The sequence below is a fragment of the Echiichthys vipera genome (assembly GCF_963691815.1).
Source record: "Echiichthys vipera genome assembly, chromosome: 2".
Taxonomy (NCBI): domain Eukaryota; kingdom Metazoa; phylum Chordata; class Actinopteri; order Perciformes; family Trachinidae; genus Echiichthys; species Echiichthys vipera.
This window is the reverse complement of record NC_139827.1, coordinates 24,263,521-24,284,392: the sequence shown is the minus strand read 5'-3', so window position 1 is coordinate 24,284,392 and position 20,872 is coordinate 24,263,521. Positions and strand designations below refer to the sequence as shown.

General features: G+C 41.9%; 1 protein-coding gene across 3 annotated transcripts in view; it reads left to right on the top strand.

Annotated features, from left to right (window-relative positions):
- Positions 1–921: 921 nt before the first annotated feature.
- tsc2 (TSC complex subunit 2) overlaps positions 922–20,872 on the top strand; it is a 29,736-nt gene continuing 9,785 nt past the window's right edge. For 2 of the 3 annotated variants that reach the window (XM_083923438.1, XM_083923437.1), the window contains exons 1-28: positions 922–1,064; positions 2,288–2,471; positions 3,369–3,455; positions 3,537–3,647; positions 3,742–3,889; positions 4,105–4,222; positions 4,314–4,362; positions 4,760–4,885; positions 4,999–5,072; positions 5,750–5,876; positions 6,617–6,760; positions 6,967–7,104; positions 7,430–7,533; positions 7,687–7,768; positions 7,929–8,084; positions 8,212–8,331; positions 9,209–9,331; positions 9,432–9,538; positions 9,652–9,817; positions 10,027–10,149; positions 10,822–10,956; positions 11,181–11,370; positions 11,500–11,593; positions 11,680–11,782; positions 13,298–13,392; positions 15,898–16,038; positions 18,656–18,817; positions 20,203–20,361. In XM_083923438.1, the coding sequence (XP_083779564.1) occupies positions 2,337–2,471; positions 3,369–3,455; positions 3,537–3,647; positions 3,742–3,889; positions 4,105–4,222; positions 4,314–4,362; positions 4,760–4,885; positions 4,999–5,072; positions 5,750–5,876; positions 6,617–6,760; positions 6,967–7,104; positions 7,430–7,533; positions 7,687–7,768; positions 7,929–8,084; positions 8,212–8,331; positions 9,209–9,331; positions 9,432–9,538; positions 9,652–9,817; positions 10,027–10,149; positions 10,822–10,956; positions 11,181–11,370; positions 11,500–11,593; positions 11,680–11,782; positions 13,298–13,392; positions 15,898–16,038; positions 18,656–18,817; positions 20,203–20,361 (3,317 nt within the window). In that variant the 5' untranslated portion in view covers positions 922–1,064; positions 2,288–2,336. The remainder of the gene's footprint in view (positions 1,065–2,287; positions 2,472–3,368; positions 3,456–3,536; positions 3,648–3,741; positions 3,890–4,104; positions 4,223–4,313; positions 4,363–4,759; positions 4,886–4,998; positions 5,073–5,749; positions 5,877–6,616; positions 6,761–6,966; positions 7,105–7,429; positions 7,534–7,686; positions 7,769–7,928; positions 8,085–8,211; positions 8,332–9,208; positions 9,332–9,431; positions 9,539–9,651; positions 9,818–10,026; positions 10,150–10,821; positions 10,957–11,180; positions 11,371–11,499; positions 11,594–11,679; positions 11,783–13,297; positions 13,393–15,897; positions 16,039–18,655; positions 18,818–20,202; positions 20,362–20,872) is intronic. The other variant, XM_083923439.1, reaches the window with a different exon arrangement.

Here is a 20,872-nt window from a genome sequence, read left to right as displayed (position 1 = left end):
TCAGCATTTTTGTTGATTTTTGTTTCTTAGCATCTAAAACAGAGATATTCAACAGGGGGTCCGGGAGCCTTGGGGTCACTTTTGGAATATTTTTGAAATTCAAAACATGAAAATATGCATAACATTAATCCTAAACATATTATTAGAGAAAATAAATTGGCCTATTTGTGAAATTAAGAAACATTTCATTTAAACAACATTGATGAAAGGCTTACTGGCCTTTAGGTAAGGTATTAACTGTGCCTTCCACATGTTTAACATACAAACATGATGTTTAAACATATGAATATGTCAGATATTATTATTTTAATAGGCTATCTTCAGAATCAGAATCAGAAATACTTTAATAATCCCAGGGGGATATTGTTTTTGTTTCAACCTCTAGCTATACAAACAACATATTTAACAACAACAATATTATACAGATAACACATTTGTAAAAACAAAGTAGTGTTGTATGCAGGTTTGTGTATATATTTCCACAGCAAGACTCTAATGTATCTTGATTGGGGTGATCTTGACCATGCAACCCAACAAAATAACAAAATAAAATAATCAAGAGCTTGTTGTGTAACAGCGCCGCTCACAGGCAGCCTGGCGACAGTGCGGCCTCTGACTCCAATGACGAACGCACTTCAGCGTTAGCATGTTTAGCTGGCTGCTAGGTAGCGTAGGCTAACCGTTGGGTGGCGTTTAACGTTACGTTTTAGAAACACGCGTAACGTGCTACTATTCGACGATTAAACCGATTTACGATCCCACTGGGAAACAGAAAAGTGTAAAGGTAGATGTTTCGCCATTCATTTGTCATATTTTAGGGGTTAGCTTGCTCAGAACTACATTTCCCATAAAGCAACAGTAAAAACGTGTTTTTGTAGGAAGTGCCCCTGTCACAGCTTTAGTGTGTCATCCGGTTGTGGAGTGGGGGACCGAGGCTAGACAAGAACAAGCGTCCAGCAACAAATGCAGAGTTATATATTAATGCACAGTCGGAGACGGCCCTGTTGGCTGCGGATGTAGACGAAGCTGCTGAATGACACCGACAGCGACTCATCTCGGGAAAGGTGAGAGAGAGGGGGGTGTCTTTTGGAAAGCTACCAGACCTTGAGTGCCACAGAGGAATGCTAGCTCATGACAGGAAAGTAAAGCTAACGGTTCAGTAGCGCCATTATGCATTTCTTATGGTTATATACCATGTCCGTGTTGTCTGATGTCCACAGATCTAGTTAGCTGTGGTCAGGGGCTACCTTGCATCGGTGTTGTTGTTGTTAAGCTGAAACAGAGCAGTCGTTGTCTCAATGCTCCCCTCCCCTCCTCTCTCTCTGTCAAGTCCACGTGACAGAAAATTGTCCAAACCTGTTTACGCATTTGCAAGCTGGGACTCCAAACTTTATTCGCAGTCCAGTTACATAAAAAGACCATATTATTTACTCCTTTACCTCCATAAACAAATTCATTCATTTGCCCTTATCTATGGGGTTTAGTTCAATTGATTTGGGTCTGATGGGTTTGGCGTCAGACTGGGAATGATTGAAAAGTGTCTAAAGAAGTCAGTTAAATTTGGAAGAGGAGGTGTACTAGCCCAGATATAAACCCCATAGAGAATCTCTGGAAAATCCTTGGCGGCAAAGAAATGTCTAAGAAACCCACTACAGTTACCAAACTGTGGAAGAGACTGAAGAAGAACGGACCAAGATCAAACCAGAGCAGTGTGAGAAACTAGTGATGTCCTGTCAAAGCAACAGCCTCTACACTTCCTGTTCATTTTTGGATCCTATAGCCCTAAGAAAACATTGTTTAAATCTTCTCTTTTGAGAGAATGGTTACTGTCCTCTAGTTTTGCTAAGGTTTTGCTAATTGCCTTGGTTATTTATAAAAAAAAAACCATGCCTGTAAAACAGTGGTATAGCCACATCTGATATTCTATCAAATTCTGAACAATAAATATAGTTGAATTTTAGAATAAATCAAGTATTAATAATTTGTTAGCTAATTGTCATCTTCAGTGTTAATACATCACAGCCGTACAGAAGTCCTGGTTGCTTGTTTTCAGGCTCAGTTTCTGAATATGGGCTGTGAGCGTTTCTCTGTGGATTGAGCGTTTGGATAAAGTATTTATATAGCACCTCTACCTGCTTTATATAACCATCATAAAAGACATGGAAATCAGAAACCACACTTTTTACAATATGGGACCTTTTACAGTTTGGTTGTTACTGTAACTCCATCTAAATAAAAGCTACATCTGTGATGCAAAATTCTCAAATGTGTTTTGCTCTTTCTCCAGGTAGCTGCCAGTCCCAGCTGTGTAACCCATCTCCTCACAAGGTCGGGCCATGAATAAGCAACCAAGCAAGGAGAGTCTCAAGGACAAGGTGAAGGGGATCTTTGGGCTGGGACCCCCGCGGCCAGCGAGCAAACAGAGTGATTCCAGACCATCGGAATTTATCATTACGACGGACATCATCAAGGTGTGAAGAAACTGAGCATATGTGCATGTTCAAACTCACTGTGCTTTCAAAAAGTTTTATTTTGTTTATTATTTTATTTTGCATTTTAATTATAATAATTCATTTTATTTATATAGCGCTTTTCAGTGACCCAAAGTTGCTTACAGTGACATGAAAACAAAAAACAAAGGCAAGAAAGGGGTAATGACAGTCAGTGTGGGACAAGCAAAAGGCAGCACAAAAGGAAACCGAAGCAATAGTGGAATGTGGCGTAGATAATTATAATAACAGTACAAAAACAGAGCGAGTACAGAGACAGTTACAACGAGGGGCATGATGGCGATGAGGGATAGGAGAATGTAGGTGGTCTGCGGGTCTGATGGGGAGAGATGGAGGGGATGGCTGTGGAGAGTAGAGAGGGGAAAGGCGAGGGGAGAAGACGGGTGAAGGTGGTTAGGGGAAGGGGAGGTCAAAAGCTTGGGCAAAGAGGATTTTTTTTTGGCAGAATTTGAATATGGGGAGTGAGGGAGAGTTGTGGACAGGTTGGGGGAGAGAGTTCCATAGTCGGGGTGCTGATGTGGAGAACGCTCTGTCACTGAAGCTTTTCAGTCTGGAGAGTGGAACGGTCAGGGTGAGAGTGGAGGAGGGTTGTAGGGCCCGGGAGAGGCAATGGGGGATGAGGAGGTCAGATAGGGGGAGCTTTTGAAGTTGAGGAAGAGTATCTTAAAATTGATGCGTTGTTTGATGGGGAGCCAGTGGAGAGTGCGGAGAACAGGAGTGATGTGTTCAATGAACCGGGTGTGAGCGCGGAGGCGGGCTGCTGAGTTTTGGACCATTTGCCGTATGTGGATGGAACAGGAGGAGATGCCAGTGATGAGGAAAAGAAAAACCATGACAAAATCCCTCACTGTTTTTCAGGAGCTCCACCCGGACTGCGGTCTGAGCACCCGTGTTCGCATGATGAACCACGTCTGTGATCTTGCCAAAACAAAGAAATTTGAGGAGGCAAGTCTGATCTGGCTTTGCTATTTTGATAAATTCGTACATGTAATGTTTGTCAAAATCTCATGCATATGTTTTTTTTAGCATGCAGTGGAGGCTCTATGGAAAGCTGTGGAGGATATGCTGACTCCAGAGCAGCCACCTGAGGCTAGACATGCTGTCCTGCAGCTGCTGAGGGCCATTATACAGGGACAGGTATATAGACAGAAGACACACACAAGCAAATACGAAATGTGTTTATAGTTTCTGTCATTTCTCATTTCAAGTCCTGTTTGCTGTATATGTGAAGGGTGAGCGACTCGGTCCTCTGAGAGCCTACTTTTTCAAGGTGATCAGAGACTACCAGCCATGCAACGAGGACCTCTCTGATAGGCTGGAAGTCTTCAAGGCCTTAACTGAGAATGGGAAAGACATCACTTATCTGGAGGAGGACATAGGTAAAAAAAAAAAAAAAAAGACTTTGAAATGCTATGGAAAAGGTGGGTTGTATTAAATTGCATATTAGTTAGTTGTATTTTTTTTGAAGCTAATATGAACCACCTTTGTAGTAATGTTTTAATTGTAACTTGTAAAGGGCATAACTGGTCATTTACACACTTTATTCATCGGCAATACTTTTTCCGCTCTCGCCCTATTTTCGCCTCTCCCCCAGCGCGCTTTGTCCTCCTGTGGATGGACATAGGTCTCACTTCCGACTTTCTCCACGTTCTCGTAAATCTAGTGAAGTTCAACAGCTGCTACCTGGATCAAAACGTCTCCATCATGGTCCAGTAAGTCAGAGATACAGACAGATCTACACACTTCTGTTTTTTTGATCCAGAAAATGTTCTTAATCCTTTTTTTATGTTGCGCTCTCTGTAGGAAAATCTGTCTCCTGTGCAATAGAACAACATCTTCAACAGATATTGAGGTGGATATTTTTTTTTTCTTCTTGTTTTCTCCTTTTAGCTCCTTGCAGCAACTATAACTGCAGTTTGCAGAACAATCAGCGCATTCTTTGTTAAACCAGCTTGTTAGCATCCAACAGTAGTGACTGTTGTTTTCTGCTGGTGATAAGACACATTACTTGGTCTACTGTGTAAGACATGCAGTGGCTCATGGGCTCACAGGTTCAACAAATAATGTGGGAACTTTCTACATTTTTATCAAATGTGCAGTCACCTGTCGAAAGCTATTATATACCGTAAATCAGGTAAATACAAAAAAATATGGTAATAGCCATTCTTTTCACCAGTGGGAAAAATAAAACATTTGATCTTGCTATAAAGTATTTGTGTGTGTGTGTGTGCTTCCATGCGTTTGTCCAGGTGGCACTACAAGTGCTGGATGCGGTGGTGTGTTACAACTGCCTGCCCTCAGACTCTCTCACTGTCTTCATCATCACACTCTGTCGTACTGTCAACGTGAAGGAGTTTTGTGAATCCTGCTGGAAGGTGAGAGAGCACTCACACTTTTTCTTGTATGTGCCCTGATGTAAAAAGGCAGTATTTATAGCTGCCTCCTCTGATCTTCTCTCCTCTATTGTTTGTTGTCTGTGCTTATGCAGTTGATGAGGAAGGTGTTGGGAACTCACCTCGGCCACAGTGCCATTTACACCATGTGCCGCATAATGGAGGAGAGGTATTATTCCCAGTTTAAGCATATTTCCGAGCCTGCGGTGCATTACCAACCGTTCACTAGTGCTACGTTCACACTGCATGTTTTAATGCACAATTCCGATTTAATGCTAAAATTTGGTTGTTCATATTACGTCTTTAGATGTGGCCTGTGTGTGTGAACAGCTCACGCTCTTGAAGTGACCCGCATGCGCAGTTGATCGTTGATGATGTCACGCCGGTGATTCTGTGTTTACCGAAGCGAACATAGCAACTGCAACCAGACTTTATGGCTTAATGCTAAAAACTGTGTGTGGCGGCACCGCCTGCTTCACTGCTTCCTGGCTCCTGCCTGTGGCACACTTTTTTTTTTTTTACAAAACAGTGCAGAGCGGGTCAGAATGATGTCGAAGTCGCAGTAAATGCAACCTGGCTGTTCAGATTGCGGTCGCATTAAAAAAAATCTGATACTTATCGAATTCAGTAGCACATTTAAAAGCGGCCTAGTACTGATTTGAAAATGTCAGATTCAATGTGACTTGTGCTGTTCACACTGTCAAAAGCGAATCAGATAAGGGTCACATGAGTGAAAAAATTAGATTCAGGTCATTTGGAACTGCAGTGTGAACGTAGCCAAATGTGTTGAGGGGGTGTGGTTCTCCTGTTATGTGTGTCTCTCTAACTACATGCAACCTCCACCAGAGTGTACATGGAGGATGCACCATTGTTAAGAGGAGCTGTATTCTTTGTTGGGATGGCCTTGTGGGGAGCACACAGACTCCCCGCCCTCAAGAACACACCTACACTGGTTCTACCATCTTTCTACAAGGTAACAAACTTACACATATGGTACATGTGTTCTTTCCCAGTGTGTTGTGACAGTAAAAGTTACTGTTATTTTGGCCAAAATGATCTAATTGCTTAAATTCTGTGAAAATCTAATGCATACTTTTATTATAAAACATATTGTCCAGGGTTCAACTAATGATTATTTTCATTATTGAATAATCTGAAGCTTTTTCCTGTTTAATCTATTAATCTTTGGGTCTACAAAATGTCACAAAGCAGAGAGAAATGCACAATTTCCTGAAGTCGAAGATGAAACATTAAATCTTTTGTCCAAACCCAAAGATCATCACAGAAAAAATATTTTGGCTTAAAATATGATCAATTAATTAATCAGTTAACAAAGTTGTTGTAGATTCATTTTCTGTGCACAGACATATCGCTTAATTGTTTCGCCTCTAATATGGTCAATGAAAAATGTATTTTTTTCTGTCCAAACATTAAACTGTGACTTTGTGCTGTGAAATGTATATATTTACACGCATACTGCTGTGCCAAGTACAAAAGTGTGTGCCATAGGCTCAATCTTTCTTTGTGTTATTCATACTACAGAAATTTTCTATGAAGCAGTATACAGTGTGACTTTATCAGTTTATTCTAAGGATTTACAGAAGAGCAGAGATTGAACAAGTTAAGATAATTAGGAGGTATTCTTAAAAAACAAGATTATATTTTACACCATGACTGTAATAAATGAGTTGCTGTCTGTCCCCTGCCTCTCAGGCCATGTTGTGTGCCAATGAGGTGGTGTCCTATGAAATCGTCCTCTCCATCACCAGACTGATCAAGAAGTACGGCAAAGAGCTCCAGGTGGTCACGTGGGACATCCTGCTAGGAATCATAGAGCGACTGCTGCAGCAGATCCAGGTACACACACACACACACACACACACACACACACACACACACACACACACACACACACACACACACACACACACACACACACACACACACACACACACACACACACACACACACACACACACACACACACACACACACACACACACACACAGATTAAAATACCAGTTCTGTTTTAAACCACTGGCCTGTCTTACCTGTCTTCACAGACAATAGGCAGTGCGGAGTTGAAGGCCATCGTGTATGAACTGTTGACCACAGTGGAGGAGCTATACGAGCAGAACGGTTACCACGGCTCCACAGAGAAGTTCTTCAGTCTGGTGGAGAAGTGTGCTGACAAGAGACCCGTTAGTGCTTTTTAGTTTCCATCCCCTGGTGTCATCCTGTGTTCTCATTTGGCCCCCTAAAAAACTACTGCTACTCTTCTAATCTGAATCGTGTGTGTGTGTGTGTGTGTGTGTGTGTGTGTGTGTGTGTGTGTGTGTGTGTGTGTGTGTGTGTGTGTGTGTGTGTGTGTGTGTGTGTGTGTGTGTGTGTGTGTGTGTGTGTGTGTGTGTGTGTGTGTGTGTGTGTGTGTGTGTGTGTGTGTGTGTGTGTGTGTGTGTGTGTGTGTGTGTGTGTGTGTGTGTATGTGTGTATGTGTGTATGTGTGTGTGTGTGTGTGTGAGACAGGATGCGTCAGTGCTGACCCTTATCTCGTACAGAGCTCAGTCTATCCAGCCAGCCAAGGACGGCTGGATTCAGGGCCTTCACCGCCTCATGGAGAAATTCTTCAGGTAGGACGACACACAAAGAGGACAGTGATGATATCCAGCGCCTCTGTGACGAGATTGTGATATTTTATTTGTCACCTTGATCCCTGTCTCATCTTATCTCTGATGTGCCATGATCTTCCCCGCCCTTCTGTTATATCTCTTTCTCTCCGAAAGGAACGAGAGTCGCAGTGTGATCAGAATCAAAGTGCTTCATATCCTGTCCTTCGTTCTGAGTACCAACCGACAGCTCTACGAGGTCTGTATGCTCACGCATCCTTACCAACTGTCCAGTCCACTGTCACAGTTTTGCTGTTGTACACTGATGTGTTGCAAACTCTGACGTATATACCATTAACATTTTAATACATAAAACTCTTTGCTCTTATTTTCTTCTTATACTTTTTTGACAATTCCAGGATGAGTTGATTGAAATGGTGGTGATCCCCCAGCTCAGTGGGATAGCTGAAGACCGGGACCTGGCTGTCCGAAAACAGGCCACCCAGCTACTGGTGGACCTCGCTGAGAGCTGCAACACGCACCACTTCACCAGCCTGCTGGACATCATTGAGCGGGTACACATACACATTCACATAAGCACACACACAATAACAGATGTTCATGTTGTTTGTTGTTTGACATCCATGAGATAATTTAGTTCTGTCCCTACCAGCCACGATGAGGTATTCTGATTTTCTGTAGGTGGCAAGTCGCTCTCTGGTTTGCTCAGGGCCCCTGGAGGTTTCTGAGAGAGACCCCACAGCAGAGTCTCCTATGGAGGATGTCAGGACTGCAATACTGGGCCTACTGGAAATCCTGCAGGTACACACGTGGTGGCTGGATTCCCAAAAGTGACATTAAGAGTTATTTCGGAAAAAGGTCAAGCTTAAAGGATCTGAAATTTGAATATTCACTTTTGGGCCTCATGCAATAACCACTTCACATATTTGTTCTTAAGCGGCCTGTACGAGTGAATGAGTCCAGACCTGTCGTAGGAGTTATGTGCAGTTATCCAAACCTAAGTTTTTGTCAATAGATTGTATATGTCATTAGTTTGAAGCAATTTGGAATTTGAAAATCCTGTATAAATTGCACTTCATAATTATGTTGACATGACATTGTTTGATTGCGATTATAATGAAAATTTTAAATGTATTAACGATATCATCATTATGTAAATTGGCTGTTGATATTATTTTCTAACTCTACAATCTGAATATGAACATCTCAAACTGCAAAGCAGCTCAAAATATTTGATCTCCTCCCGTAGCAGTCATCGGTCGACTTGCTGTGAGGAGATATGTTTTTAAAAGAAAAGACCATTGGACCAGTTCTTCTTTATTCCAGTATTAGAGTGACAGTACGACTCTCAGGTGAAACGGCATAAAAAGCACTTTAGCAGGTCCCTTAACTCTTATGGATCTCTGAAAGCAGGACCTCAATGTTGAAAGGAAAATGTATTTTCACTTCAGTGATTTTAGATAATCATATTAAAATATATTAATGTAGTCTGCCTGATAGCCATCATATGTTTGTAAACGTAGCAGAGGATCTATTACCTATTGATTCAACTTTTGTATCTTTTTACCTAAGGTGATCAAGTAAAAGACATTTTTCCTATGTTGCAGTTGAAAAAGACATTTATCTATGCTTTATTTGTAAATCTGGTGATTAACCTGCATCTTTTCTCTCCTGGCAGAGCAAGCTTTACAGCCTACCCGCCAGTCACGCTAGTCGCGTGTACGAGTTGCTTATCAGCCACCTGCAGCTTCACTACAAGAACAAGTCCTGTTCAACTATCGCTTCCAGTATTAGACTACAGGTGGATGGGCGGGGGGCCACTATTTGTGTTTCCCTTACTCCATTTTTAACATGCATGCATGTTGACTTCTTTTTATTTTAACTTCTATTCTCTCATTCAGGTGTTCGACTTCTTCCTGATGATGCGAGCCGACTCTCTTCACCGTCTCGGAGTCCCCAACAAAGATGGGGCCATGAGGTTCAGCCCTTACTGTTACTGTGACACCGGGTGAGGATGCACACATACCACATTTGCAACAGATTTGACTGCTTCTGTTTTGCTCATTATAATCCAGTTAAAAAAATGTTAGCAGTACTGTTAATTGTGCCCTTTTGTTTTAGAGATCCAGAGAAGCGTGTCAGTGAAAAGAAGCCTGCAGGTTCAACATCTCCTCCTGCTGGCAGCCCCGCTCCCCCCACTGCTCCTTCTGCTTCAACAGCCTCAATACGCTCAGCGTGCCTGCCCTACGCACCTGCCTTCAGTGTCCTCCTGCAGTGCCTCAAGATGGTACACACAAAAATATTGTAACCAACTCACAGAAAAATGGTGTAAAAAACTTTGTGGAGAAAATAACTATCGCTAAATCCTGTAGCTTTATCCTCCTTTGTAGCAGGTTGCTTTGCTCTGCACACAGATGTACACTTGTAACAGATGGTTAAAGCGATTTCACTGCTCATTTAAAAATATAATTTAGACTTTTTTTTTTTCTCTTGTAGGAGACCGATTGGAAGGTGCTGAAGCTTGTTCTTGACAAGCTGCCGTGGACACTGCAGTACAAAGTGCTGCTGCTCACGTCCCCATGCAGCTTGGACCAGCTCTGTTCTACACTCTGCTGCATGGTAGGGCAAATAAGGACACATGAATGCAAATCTGTACTTCCAAGCCTGTACACAGTTGACTGTGCGTGCGCACACAGGACCAAATGTCACTAAACACTGAGGGTGTCCCCGGCTAAGAATTTACATGGTTGAATCTTAATTAGTTAACTGATTATTGAATCGTGTTTTTTTGCCTTCTCATTTGCAACACTGGCTTACGTTTTTCCACACAAACAAAAGACCCTGAATTGTGCCCAATGTGCCATGAGTGGTCAGTTATATTTTTACCCCCTTTAACTTTATGTAGAAAAATAGCAAAAACAACAACATTATTGGCCAAGATACATGATGTGACTATTGCTTAGCTGTTGTTTCAGACTAATTGTACAGCTGTTTGGTCACAGAATTGTTCATAAATTGAGAAAATACTTAGCGCTCTGCTTGTGCTATGTTCTTATGTTAGTGCTCTGATTAATAACTGTATTTCAATATAGACTGTATATCATGATTTATTAGGAGAAATTAACTCAAGCAGTTCTTTGTAAATCAGATATTCCTACCCCTGTAGAGTCCAAATGGACAATTTAACTGTAAGATTGGCAGTCAGGCTGCTTAGATCAAATTTTTAAATCGTCAACTATTCGGTGACACCCTTACTACTCGTTGCTCATTCCTTCGTCTGTGTGTTCGTAGGTGACAGATCGGGTGATCTCAGAGCGCTTGAAGAAGACCCCAGAGGGGTTTTCTCGCACTGATGTTCAGCTGGCGGTGGTTCCTGTCCTCACAGCGATCACCTCCTACCATAACTACCTGGAGCAGTCGAGACAGGTACGAACACACGTCCGTATAAAGTAATAGTTGACATCCCCAACAGGTTTCTAGGATGTTCTGAAACTTTTATGTTGGGTTTACTAAATCCAGATTTGGGCAGCAGCATCCCATTATGGCTGGTGTCAGTATACCAAACATATTTAACAGCCCCTTATGCACACATACATGGAGGCAGTTATTTCCAATGGAATGACGTTGTTAATTTCCTTTCTCCTCTACAGAGAGAACTGGTTCAGTGCCTCGAGACCGGCCTCATATACCGCTGTGCCAAGCAGTGTGTGGTGGCTCTGACAATGTGCACAGTGGAGATGCCTGATATCATGATCAAGCTTCTCCCCGCTCTTATCGTCAAGCTCACCCACATCTCTGCAACTGTTGCCATGGCATCTCCTATGCTCGAGTTTCTCTCCAGTGAGCACTGAAAGCTTTGTTCTTTTTCTTAAAAGTTGCTTTAGAATTACTGGGTGTTCAATGGCAGTTAGTCACATAAAGTTTTTCTGTGAACAGCGCGTATGATGTTTTCTTTCCTCTCTTTCATAGCTCTGGTGCGTCTGCCCCATCTGTATGCCAACTTTGTAGCTGAGCAGTATGTCAGCGTGTTTGCCATCTCTCTACCCTACACTAATCCTTCCAAGTAAGTGCTTGCATACACATTCATGCGTGTGTATTCTCAAACGCACAGATACACTCTGACCTGTTTGCTTCTTGCATTCACATCAGGTTCAACCAGTACATCGTGTCCCTGGCCCACCATGTGATTGCCATGTGGTTCATACGCTGCAGACTCCCCTTCCGCAAGGACTTTGTTCAGTACATCACAAAGGTCTGTGTTGGTTTATCTTCCTACATTTACTGACTTATTTATGACTTCCGATTTTTATTTGTAAATCTTAAATCAGGCACATATAAACACGTACAAATACATATGTAAATACGTAGAAAAAGAGGAGAAATATGAAGAGAAGGTACACGAGCATAACTCCTCGGTCATCAATGACATCAATGTGCTCTCACTTCATCCTAGTGCTTACTCATTTGTAAAATGCTTTCTTTTATATGCAGCAGCCTTTCTTAACTCTCTCACCGAATACTGTAAAGGAAACTCTCCAGGCGTCTTTCAGTTCCTGAGAAAAATTTGTTCTCCAGTCATTTTCAGATAATACCTCAAAGAAGTAGTTTGACATTTTGGGAAATATGCTTATTTGTTTTTTTGCTGAGTGTTAGATTAGGAATCCTACTTCTTGCCTGTGGGTTTAATATGAAGCTAAAGTCAGCAGGTAGTTTAATTTAGGATAAAGTGTGGACCCAGGAGTCCTGTGAAGTCCAAAAATCTCTCTGCCCGGCCGAGAAATTGTCTGGCACATAACATTAAAAAACAAAACAAAAAAACAACTTTAACATACTCAGGATCTCTTTTGGATATCTGGCTTCACTAACTCTAACACCCACGGTCGCGATAAGCCGTCACACGATGGTGGTTATCAACTCAATAAATCAACCTAGGCGTTCGCAATCTAGACATGAGTGCGTTCACTTGAAAGGGGCGGGCTTACGACATATGACCAGTCACAAACATCTAATACATCTATACTGTCTAAGTATAATTCATTTGACCAATACGAAGGAGTTAGATACATAGTCCAGGTGATGTGAAACTCTGTTACAGCTGCTAAATGCTAAATGAAAAACAGCTAACAAAAAAATGACAGACTGTTAAACAAATAGATTTATAATATCACTGTATAAGGGAAAGTAGAAGATTGCAAATAGGGCAGTGTATTAGTTGTACTTTAAAGTAAGAAGACACCCAAACCATTATAGATGTACATTGTCTTGTAATAAGTTCAGCTATTATTATTGATTATTATTGTGCACGTCAAACAAGAAAACTGTTTATCTTTTTTTTTAGTTTTCTCATTAATATTGCACTTATTTATTGCAGGCGGGTAAAAACAAACGTGTTTCAGATGAAAATGTTTGTTACAGTAAATATGACTATTTATTATTTCTATTATTATTTTGTTCCTTTTATTATATCACTGCCCCATCTGAAATTAAATGAAATGAATGTGTCACTTGTATAACGGGGGGTTTATACTTGCCAAAATCCATTTAAATTGAAAAATGTTGCTTCTTGTGTCAAATATTGATATGCGATTAATTAATTAATTATTTACAAAGCCCATAATACATTTTTTTAAGCGTGTCCCACCAATACTTTATATATTGTATATTTTGATACTATTTACAGTTGTAGCAGACCATGTATTGACTTTAACTACATTTCAGTTTTGCATCTCTATATCTTTCTGTTCACACCTTCTGTCTTTGCCTTCAGGGTTTGCGTTCCAACGCCCTGCTGCCCTTCGATGATGGTCATGAGCAAAGTTCATTTCGCGCCCGGAGCACCAGCCTCAATGAAAGGCCCAAGAGGTAAAACACACACACAGACACACACACACACACACACACAGACACACACACACACAGACACAGACACACACACACACACACACACACACACACACACACACACACACACACACACACACACACACACACACACACACACACACACACACACACACACACACACACACACACACACACACACACACACACACACGGAGCTGCAAGAGTTGGCGTACAAACCAGTTGCACAGCACAGCCCATGTGGCCATTGTTGGGTAAGAGGGTTGGGGTTCCCAGGGTAAAAGGGGACTGAGCATGACATGTACTGTGGCGTGATGGTTGCAGTGACTCCTCTCAGGTTGCCATGGTGATCATTAGTTAATTTTATTTTATTGTCTGTGCTTTTTACATTTTGAAATTATTTTTCTCCCACAATTTCTTTTTCTTTAAAATTCCAAATTCACTTATTATTCACTCACTTCTCATATTAAAGACATAGAGGGGTGGACAAAATAACAAGAACGCCTGTATAATATAATGCACTCTAAAGCAATAGCCCGACCGTTGATGGTGAGTTTTTGAGGGCAATCAGAGGTCGAAGCTTAGTGTTTGTGTGTTGTAGTGGATTGTATTATATTGTCCAGATGTTTATGTTACTTTGTCCACCACCTGTAGCATATAAAATGACCTACAGAGCGATAGCACAGGGAGAGATCTGTTTTACTTTCTCTTGCTGTCACATCTAATTGTCTGACTGTTGTTCATGACCACAGTAAATATGGACTCTACATGTACAGAAAGAGAAATACAAAATTCCTTTTCCCACACAGAGGTGTAAGTAAGCTTTTCTCAGCAACGCGTCATTCTCATCTGTACTTGGTGTTAATGTTGGTCGGCCGTTTGTGTCGCCCCAACAACCTGCGATTTAAAAACATCGAAAGTAACTCATTTCAACACAGTATAGAGGTTCACACAGAGAGAACAGGAGGGGGCTGACATTTAACCAGCTGAGACTCAGCCGACTAACTGGGCTGTGTCTGTACCACTCTGTAACAGTGTGCTGCTGTGCAGTTCTGCCAATTGAAAAAAAAAAGGATAAAGATAAAAATTTTGACATTTTCTTTTTGTTTCGGTGTTTCAGCGTGGGCAGAGATCTCTATGGAAATGACCATGAATGAAAAGTTTCGATGCACGTCTTTTTCACATGAAAACAGTATTTTGAAAAACTGAAGTCTTTCTGTAAAAACAGTATTTCCTCAGTGCACTTTTCGAAGACCTAAAGGAACTTTAAAAAGTACCCAATATAGTTTGAGACTACACTACACTCTCTGGATGGGCCATTCCCTAAATAATCTGTTACACTGCTTTCCCACATTGCTTCTTATTTTTGAGCTTTTTATCACTGTAGCTTTTTTAAATGGTTGAATCCCTTCTCCTACTCTGTTGTGCAATTACAAATATTTCAGGAAAACGTGAGCCACTCAGCCCCTTTTTCTCTTCACACGCCACACCTATTGGTAAACTCCTAACACCCTTATTGTCATTGCAATCGAACACACTCCCTGTTACAGCTTTTCATAGTGAATACAATGCGCCTATACTAACATCAGTTTCTACTGATCTGATAAGCCCACTTTCAGTGTTCCACATTGTGTTATCATTCTTCCAGTTATTTGCCGCTGTGCTGTTCATTGCTCACTGTTGGGTTGGAGGGCTGCATGTCAGATTTCATATGAACAATTTAACAATGGCCTCTTCTCAAACTTTGAGGCTAAATTTGGGGTTTCCAAAATCATTTGAAATAAGTGTAATGATTAGAGTATTTAGTCTAGAGTTGCTGTGCTCCAACCCTCAGGTTTAACCTATCATTTTCAGTTGGATGTGATGTTTTTCTTTTAACTTTCATTGTGTCAGGCCTCATCCCTACTACTTAACTTCTCCTCTACTAGTCCTTGGCTTCACTATGTACCTGCTGTGTCAAATACTGTTTATTTTGTTGCTCTCCTGAATACTTTGTGTGTATTTTGTTTTTCTGAGTAGCAGAAGTTGTTTTACCCGCTGCTAGCTTATCTGTTTTTCTTTTCAGTTTTGTTTAAATCCTTTCCCTCCGCTCTCCTATAATCTGATTCATAGTGTTCACTGCTGTTAATTTTCACCTTGTTTTGTTTTTCTTTCAATTCTTCATTTGACCCCCCTCCCCTGCCTCCTGCGATTGGGTGCTGCGTTGTGGTTTTGGGGGGTGGTCGTGTCATCCCGGATCCTTCCCACATTGCTCCTGGCCCTTCCCTTCTCCTGTTACCTTTTCCCCATTGTGCCTCCTACCCTGTGTACCCTGCCGCCCCTTCCTTCTGCGTGGCGTGTGCTCGGGTGACGATTCCTGCTGTCTCCTGATATACCTCCATGCACCCCCCCTCCCAAACCACCTCCACCCACACGATGACCAACCCCCTTACTGCCCACTGCCACCGTATCACCACCCTGGCCCGTCCCCTTCACCGTACGCCGTGGGTACTCATCACCGCCCAGTCTGCGGGCAGCGAAAGTGGCGAAGGCTGCTGCAACGGTAGCCAATAGCAGCAGCTCTCCAGTTAAAGAGCTGAGGGACCTGTCAGCCATGGATGCTTTCCGATCCCGCAGCATCAGTGTCTCCGAACACGCGGTCCGCAGGTTAGAGAAGAGCCTTCTGGGTAACCAAACAAAAAAACAACAACAACCTAAACACTTGTTGCTTCTTCCATGGGATGGGTGATGGGGGGTGTAGGGTCATGTCATGCGGGTCCGTTGGGCGGACGTTGGGTGGTTTGTTGCCAGGGACACCTGGAGCGGGTGGTGCATGCTGGAGGAAGGTTTGTGTGTCAATGTTTTGGTTTGTTTTGGGCTGCGATCATACACATGCTGTTTTTAGATTTAGGTTTTTGTGATTTGATTTTGCATGCAGTGTCTTCAGAAGACATCGGAACACATTTTTTTAATATTTGGTTTTACTCTAACACAGATTTTGCTTTTATTTTCATTCAATTCTTTGTCTTTGTTTTTTTTTGCTGGGTGTATTGCTGACTGGTTTTGATTGGCCTAACAACAAATTAATGGCAGGAGGGACTGGTGCAAAGCATGTGTATCCAAAGTGGTTGGAACTTATCCTGATTGACAACAAGTGCAACCTGCAACTTTGCCTCCCCTTTCCTGATGGGAGGACATTTTTGCTTCCTCGTCCAGTGACGGGGACCACAGCAACACAACAGCTTTGTTTGTTTGTTTGTTTGCTTGCTTGTTTTTCTCCAACATACACTCTGCTGCTATGACCATGGCAATCTCTTAGAGTTAGATTTTAAGACCAGCTGGGCTGATGTGAACTTTGAAATGTTGATTACAGACTCATCATCATTCATATCACAACACACATACACACAGCCTCTCTGCCTGACTATTCTTTATGCTTATCTCTGCTTGGCTGACTTGCTCAGTGACAGGTGTATGATCCAACATTACAGTTGTCAGACATGGTGCCTCAAATATGCCCTACCCTCCTGCCCAACAGATGGCAGCAAAAGCCCAGTACTTTTATGCTTGAAAGTACACTGTATTTAATTTCCGAGTGACACATGGTACTTGTCATACTAAACAACTGCAGTGTGGATCTGTTTAACCTGTTTCAACTGCTATATGGCTGCAAATCTACTATTTTCTCAAACAGTTTGGGGCTCTTGAATGATACCAATTAAGTGACCAGTGAGATTGAAGCCTGTTTTATGGTGGACACTTTTTTCCCCTCAGACAACATGAACATGTTTTAAGTTTTTAGACTTTTAAGTTTTTTTCTAAACGTAACTTGTGTTGTGACGTGCCTACATCCATACTGGCAGTTGCAATATAAAACACAAAACTTTGAATTCTTATAAATGCCATACCATTCAGCTTTAGTTTGAAATGCAATGAAATAAAGCATGATATTTATCAATGTCATAGACAATAGTAGAAAGCAGTGAACACACTCTATTTCAGTCATGAGTGTTTCATGGTCATGTTGTTTGAAGGGCATATCCACTATATTGAAGTGAAACAAATGAATCCTTGTAAGTAGAAGAATGGTAAGTACAAAATGCTTGGAATAGTTGTTTATTCACACGCTGGGGCTTGGTTTGAGTGAGAGATTTTTTTCTTTTGTTTTTCTGACAGAACTAATGGATCTGCAGCTGTGTAAAAACAAATCTATCCGTCGTCCGTTTCTTAGGATGTGCACATAATAATATGATGGTGGTCTTTCAACAAACCCAAGGCTCACTGACCTATCCGAGCAGAATGGGTTTTTTTAGGAGGGGGAGTTAAAAAGTCCGGTGCTAGAATGTAGAGTTTCAGATGTGCACATATACAGATTGACAGACAGTATTAGAAAAACAAGATGTTTTTTGAGCATTAAAGCGTGTGAACATGTTCTAGTAGAGACCCAAAAACCATGTTATAAAATATGGGACCTTTAATATCGGTTCCTTTTAATTTTTCTTCCTGGCGCATGGAAATAAATATAAATTCCCCCCAACCGTGATGAACAGAAACATCACAGTAGGAACAAGTCATCCCCAGAGTGTTGTTGGAAATTGCTAATTTTTAGTGTATTTACTTCTGAGAAGCGAGCCAACATGGCCTTCATTTTGACTGAAGTATCTCTTGAGCCCTGATTGAGATTGCTGTTAACATCTGTAAATGTGCTTTTAACCTGATTTTCACCACACACACCTAATGGTTGTCGTGGATACAAAGAGGTGCTACTCACTCTACAGTTAATTCTAATAAAGAGGTTTGGCTGCAGTGGAGACATTTAACACGTTCACTCACACACAGTTTCTACCTGCTGGCTCCTCTGCAGTCCTGTGGCTTACTTGGCATCAAAACATGTTGCACCACAGATCCCTTTTGCGTCTTATAAAGACCTTATCTGCATCTAGGGAAATAACCAGTGTGGCATGATAGCTTATGAGGCCGCTTATACCATGTCCCAGTGTGTGTCAATGTTTATGTGCTTGAGGAAATTTATTTATTGGTTGGTGTATTTTCTTTAACATTTTGTGTGCATGCAAATGTGTTGCATGTGATATTGACAAAAGCTGTTTTTGTGTGATTTTCTTGACGTTCTGCATTTCTCTGTCTGTGTCTGTATATCTGAATTTTCATTTCTCTGTGTGCACTGACGAAATGTAAAAATTGATCTGCATCCTGGGTGCCTCCCTCTCCATCCTCTGCCCTTCTCGCTATTGTTTACCTTACTCTCTCATATTTCCTTCTTCAGGATGCACACCTCAACCACCACCTGCAGCCTGGGCTCCGCTGATGAAAATGCGGTGACTCAGGCAGACGAGGGGCTGAAGACTGTCCACCTGGAGCTCACAGAGACCTGTCTGGACATGATGGCACGATATGTCTTTTCCAACTTCTCCGCCCTACCCAAGAGGTGGGCAAGGACTTGTTTTTTAAGCAGTTGTAGTGCAGTGCCTGTTTAGAGCGGGCCAATTGCTAGGCCCCCGGAAGTGCTGCTTGCAGCGTTCTCGCGAACCGCTTATCCAATCAACTTCACATTAGACACTGCACCCTCCTGGGTCCTCAGCAATACACTAAGATTCAAGTCGGAAGAACGGTTCTTGAATCATATCTGCTACATACACAGACAGATGGAGATTCCTATACTTTATAGTTAGATGATGCTGTTGTAGCACCACATATTTCTTTTTTAATATAAGCCCTACCTACAGCATTTGTGCAAACTTTGAGAGCTCTATAGCGAAACTGTATGGAACATCAAAAAAACAAAAAGGTACCTTTTCTGGGTTGATCTGGAAATGCTCTGAATCAAATTCGGTGATGATTGCTCAAAATTTGTAAGAGGTGTAGTGAAGAAAAACATTTGGACACAATTTAATATGGCAGTGTAGGCGCAGATGGCCGTGGCTTATATGGATATAGATTTGTATAGATTTGTCCAGACCCACAGAATCCAGGATAATTTTCAGAAGTTACAGCCCGCAACATACATTTTGTTGCTATAGCACCACTGTCTGGCCAAATTACACCAAATTCTACACAAAGCACGACATTGATAGCCTGTAAACCAGACGAATCTGCTGAACTCATGTTTCATTAGCTCTGGCAGATTTGTCTGGCCCTTCTCCCATCCAGACAGATTTACAGCAGCTTGAGACCTGATGGACCAATCACAACCGTTTATCTCATGTGGATTGGATTTAACACCATGGCTCACTGGAGTGTCACTGTCCAGTCTTCAGCTCCATTCAGTGCAGTTTTTTAGGCTCAAGAAACTCTGATCAAACTGTCAAATTAGGCAGTGCTGATCAAATATATAAATCAAGATTCTGTTACGGTTTCGCCTACTTCTCCCCAAAGATGTTTTCAGAAACACATTTTAGTTACTGTTTAGCTAGAAGTTTGTGACCTGGTCGCTTCATTGCTGTGATTTGTTGTAGGTCACGTTTTGTTTCTGTGATTGGTTATAGGTCTATCGAATTGCATCCATCCATGGCATTTAGTTCTCCAACGTTGATCACATGTCTTGGAAAATAACAATTAACTCAGAGGTTCCAGACTACTACGCATTTGCAATTAGTCTGATGATGCCAGGCTACGTCATTGGGTCCCCAGCAATACACCCGCCGAGTGCGAGGTAGATTGGATGAATGGTTCTTGAGATATGCAAAGGACACACTGGCACAGAGCTGATTTATAGTTAAATTATTGGTATTTGGCGCCTCACGGTGGTGATGATTGGTTGAAAAAGAATTGAGAGTTTGTAGCAGTCATGATATGAACCTCTTGTTTTCTTAGGTCTCCCATTGCAGAGTTTCTTTTGGCGGGAGGTCGCAGTATGACCTGGCTGGTGGGCAACAAGTTGGTGACCATAACTACCAGCGGAGGGGTCAGAACGCAAGCACTGCTAGGCCTGGACATGGCTGAAAGACTGGGAGGAGGAGGGGAAATGACGAGGTGAAGTGCGCAAAAAAAAGACAACAAATGTCTTATTTTTAAGTTACCCTAGTTGTGGCTCTAGGGATGTCAAATTTATTTATAAAGCACATTTAAAAACAACCCACGATGATGAAAGTGCTGTTCAGACCAGGGAAGGTATCTAATACCGCAAAAAAAAACCCCAGACATACACAGGAATGCACACAGCACACATACAAATAATCAGCTCAAGAACACATAACAAAGATCAGCCACGTCAGGGGGATTCAAATGCTAATGAATAATACATTTTGAGCTTTAAATTAAAAGAGTCGATGGAGGCGGCAGATCTGATGGGAAGGGGAATGCTGTTCCACAGTCTAGAGGCAGCAACAGCAAGGCACGGTCGTACAGACAAACAGGAGAACCCTAGAAATGGCTGAGGTCTGTTGGTCGGTCAGTTGGTCGGTCCACCACTGTGGTCCAGAATGAAATGTCTCAACAGCTATTGGATGGGTTGCCATGACATTTAAAACGGACATTCATGTTT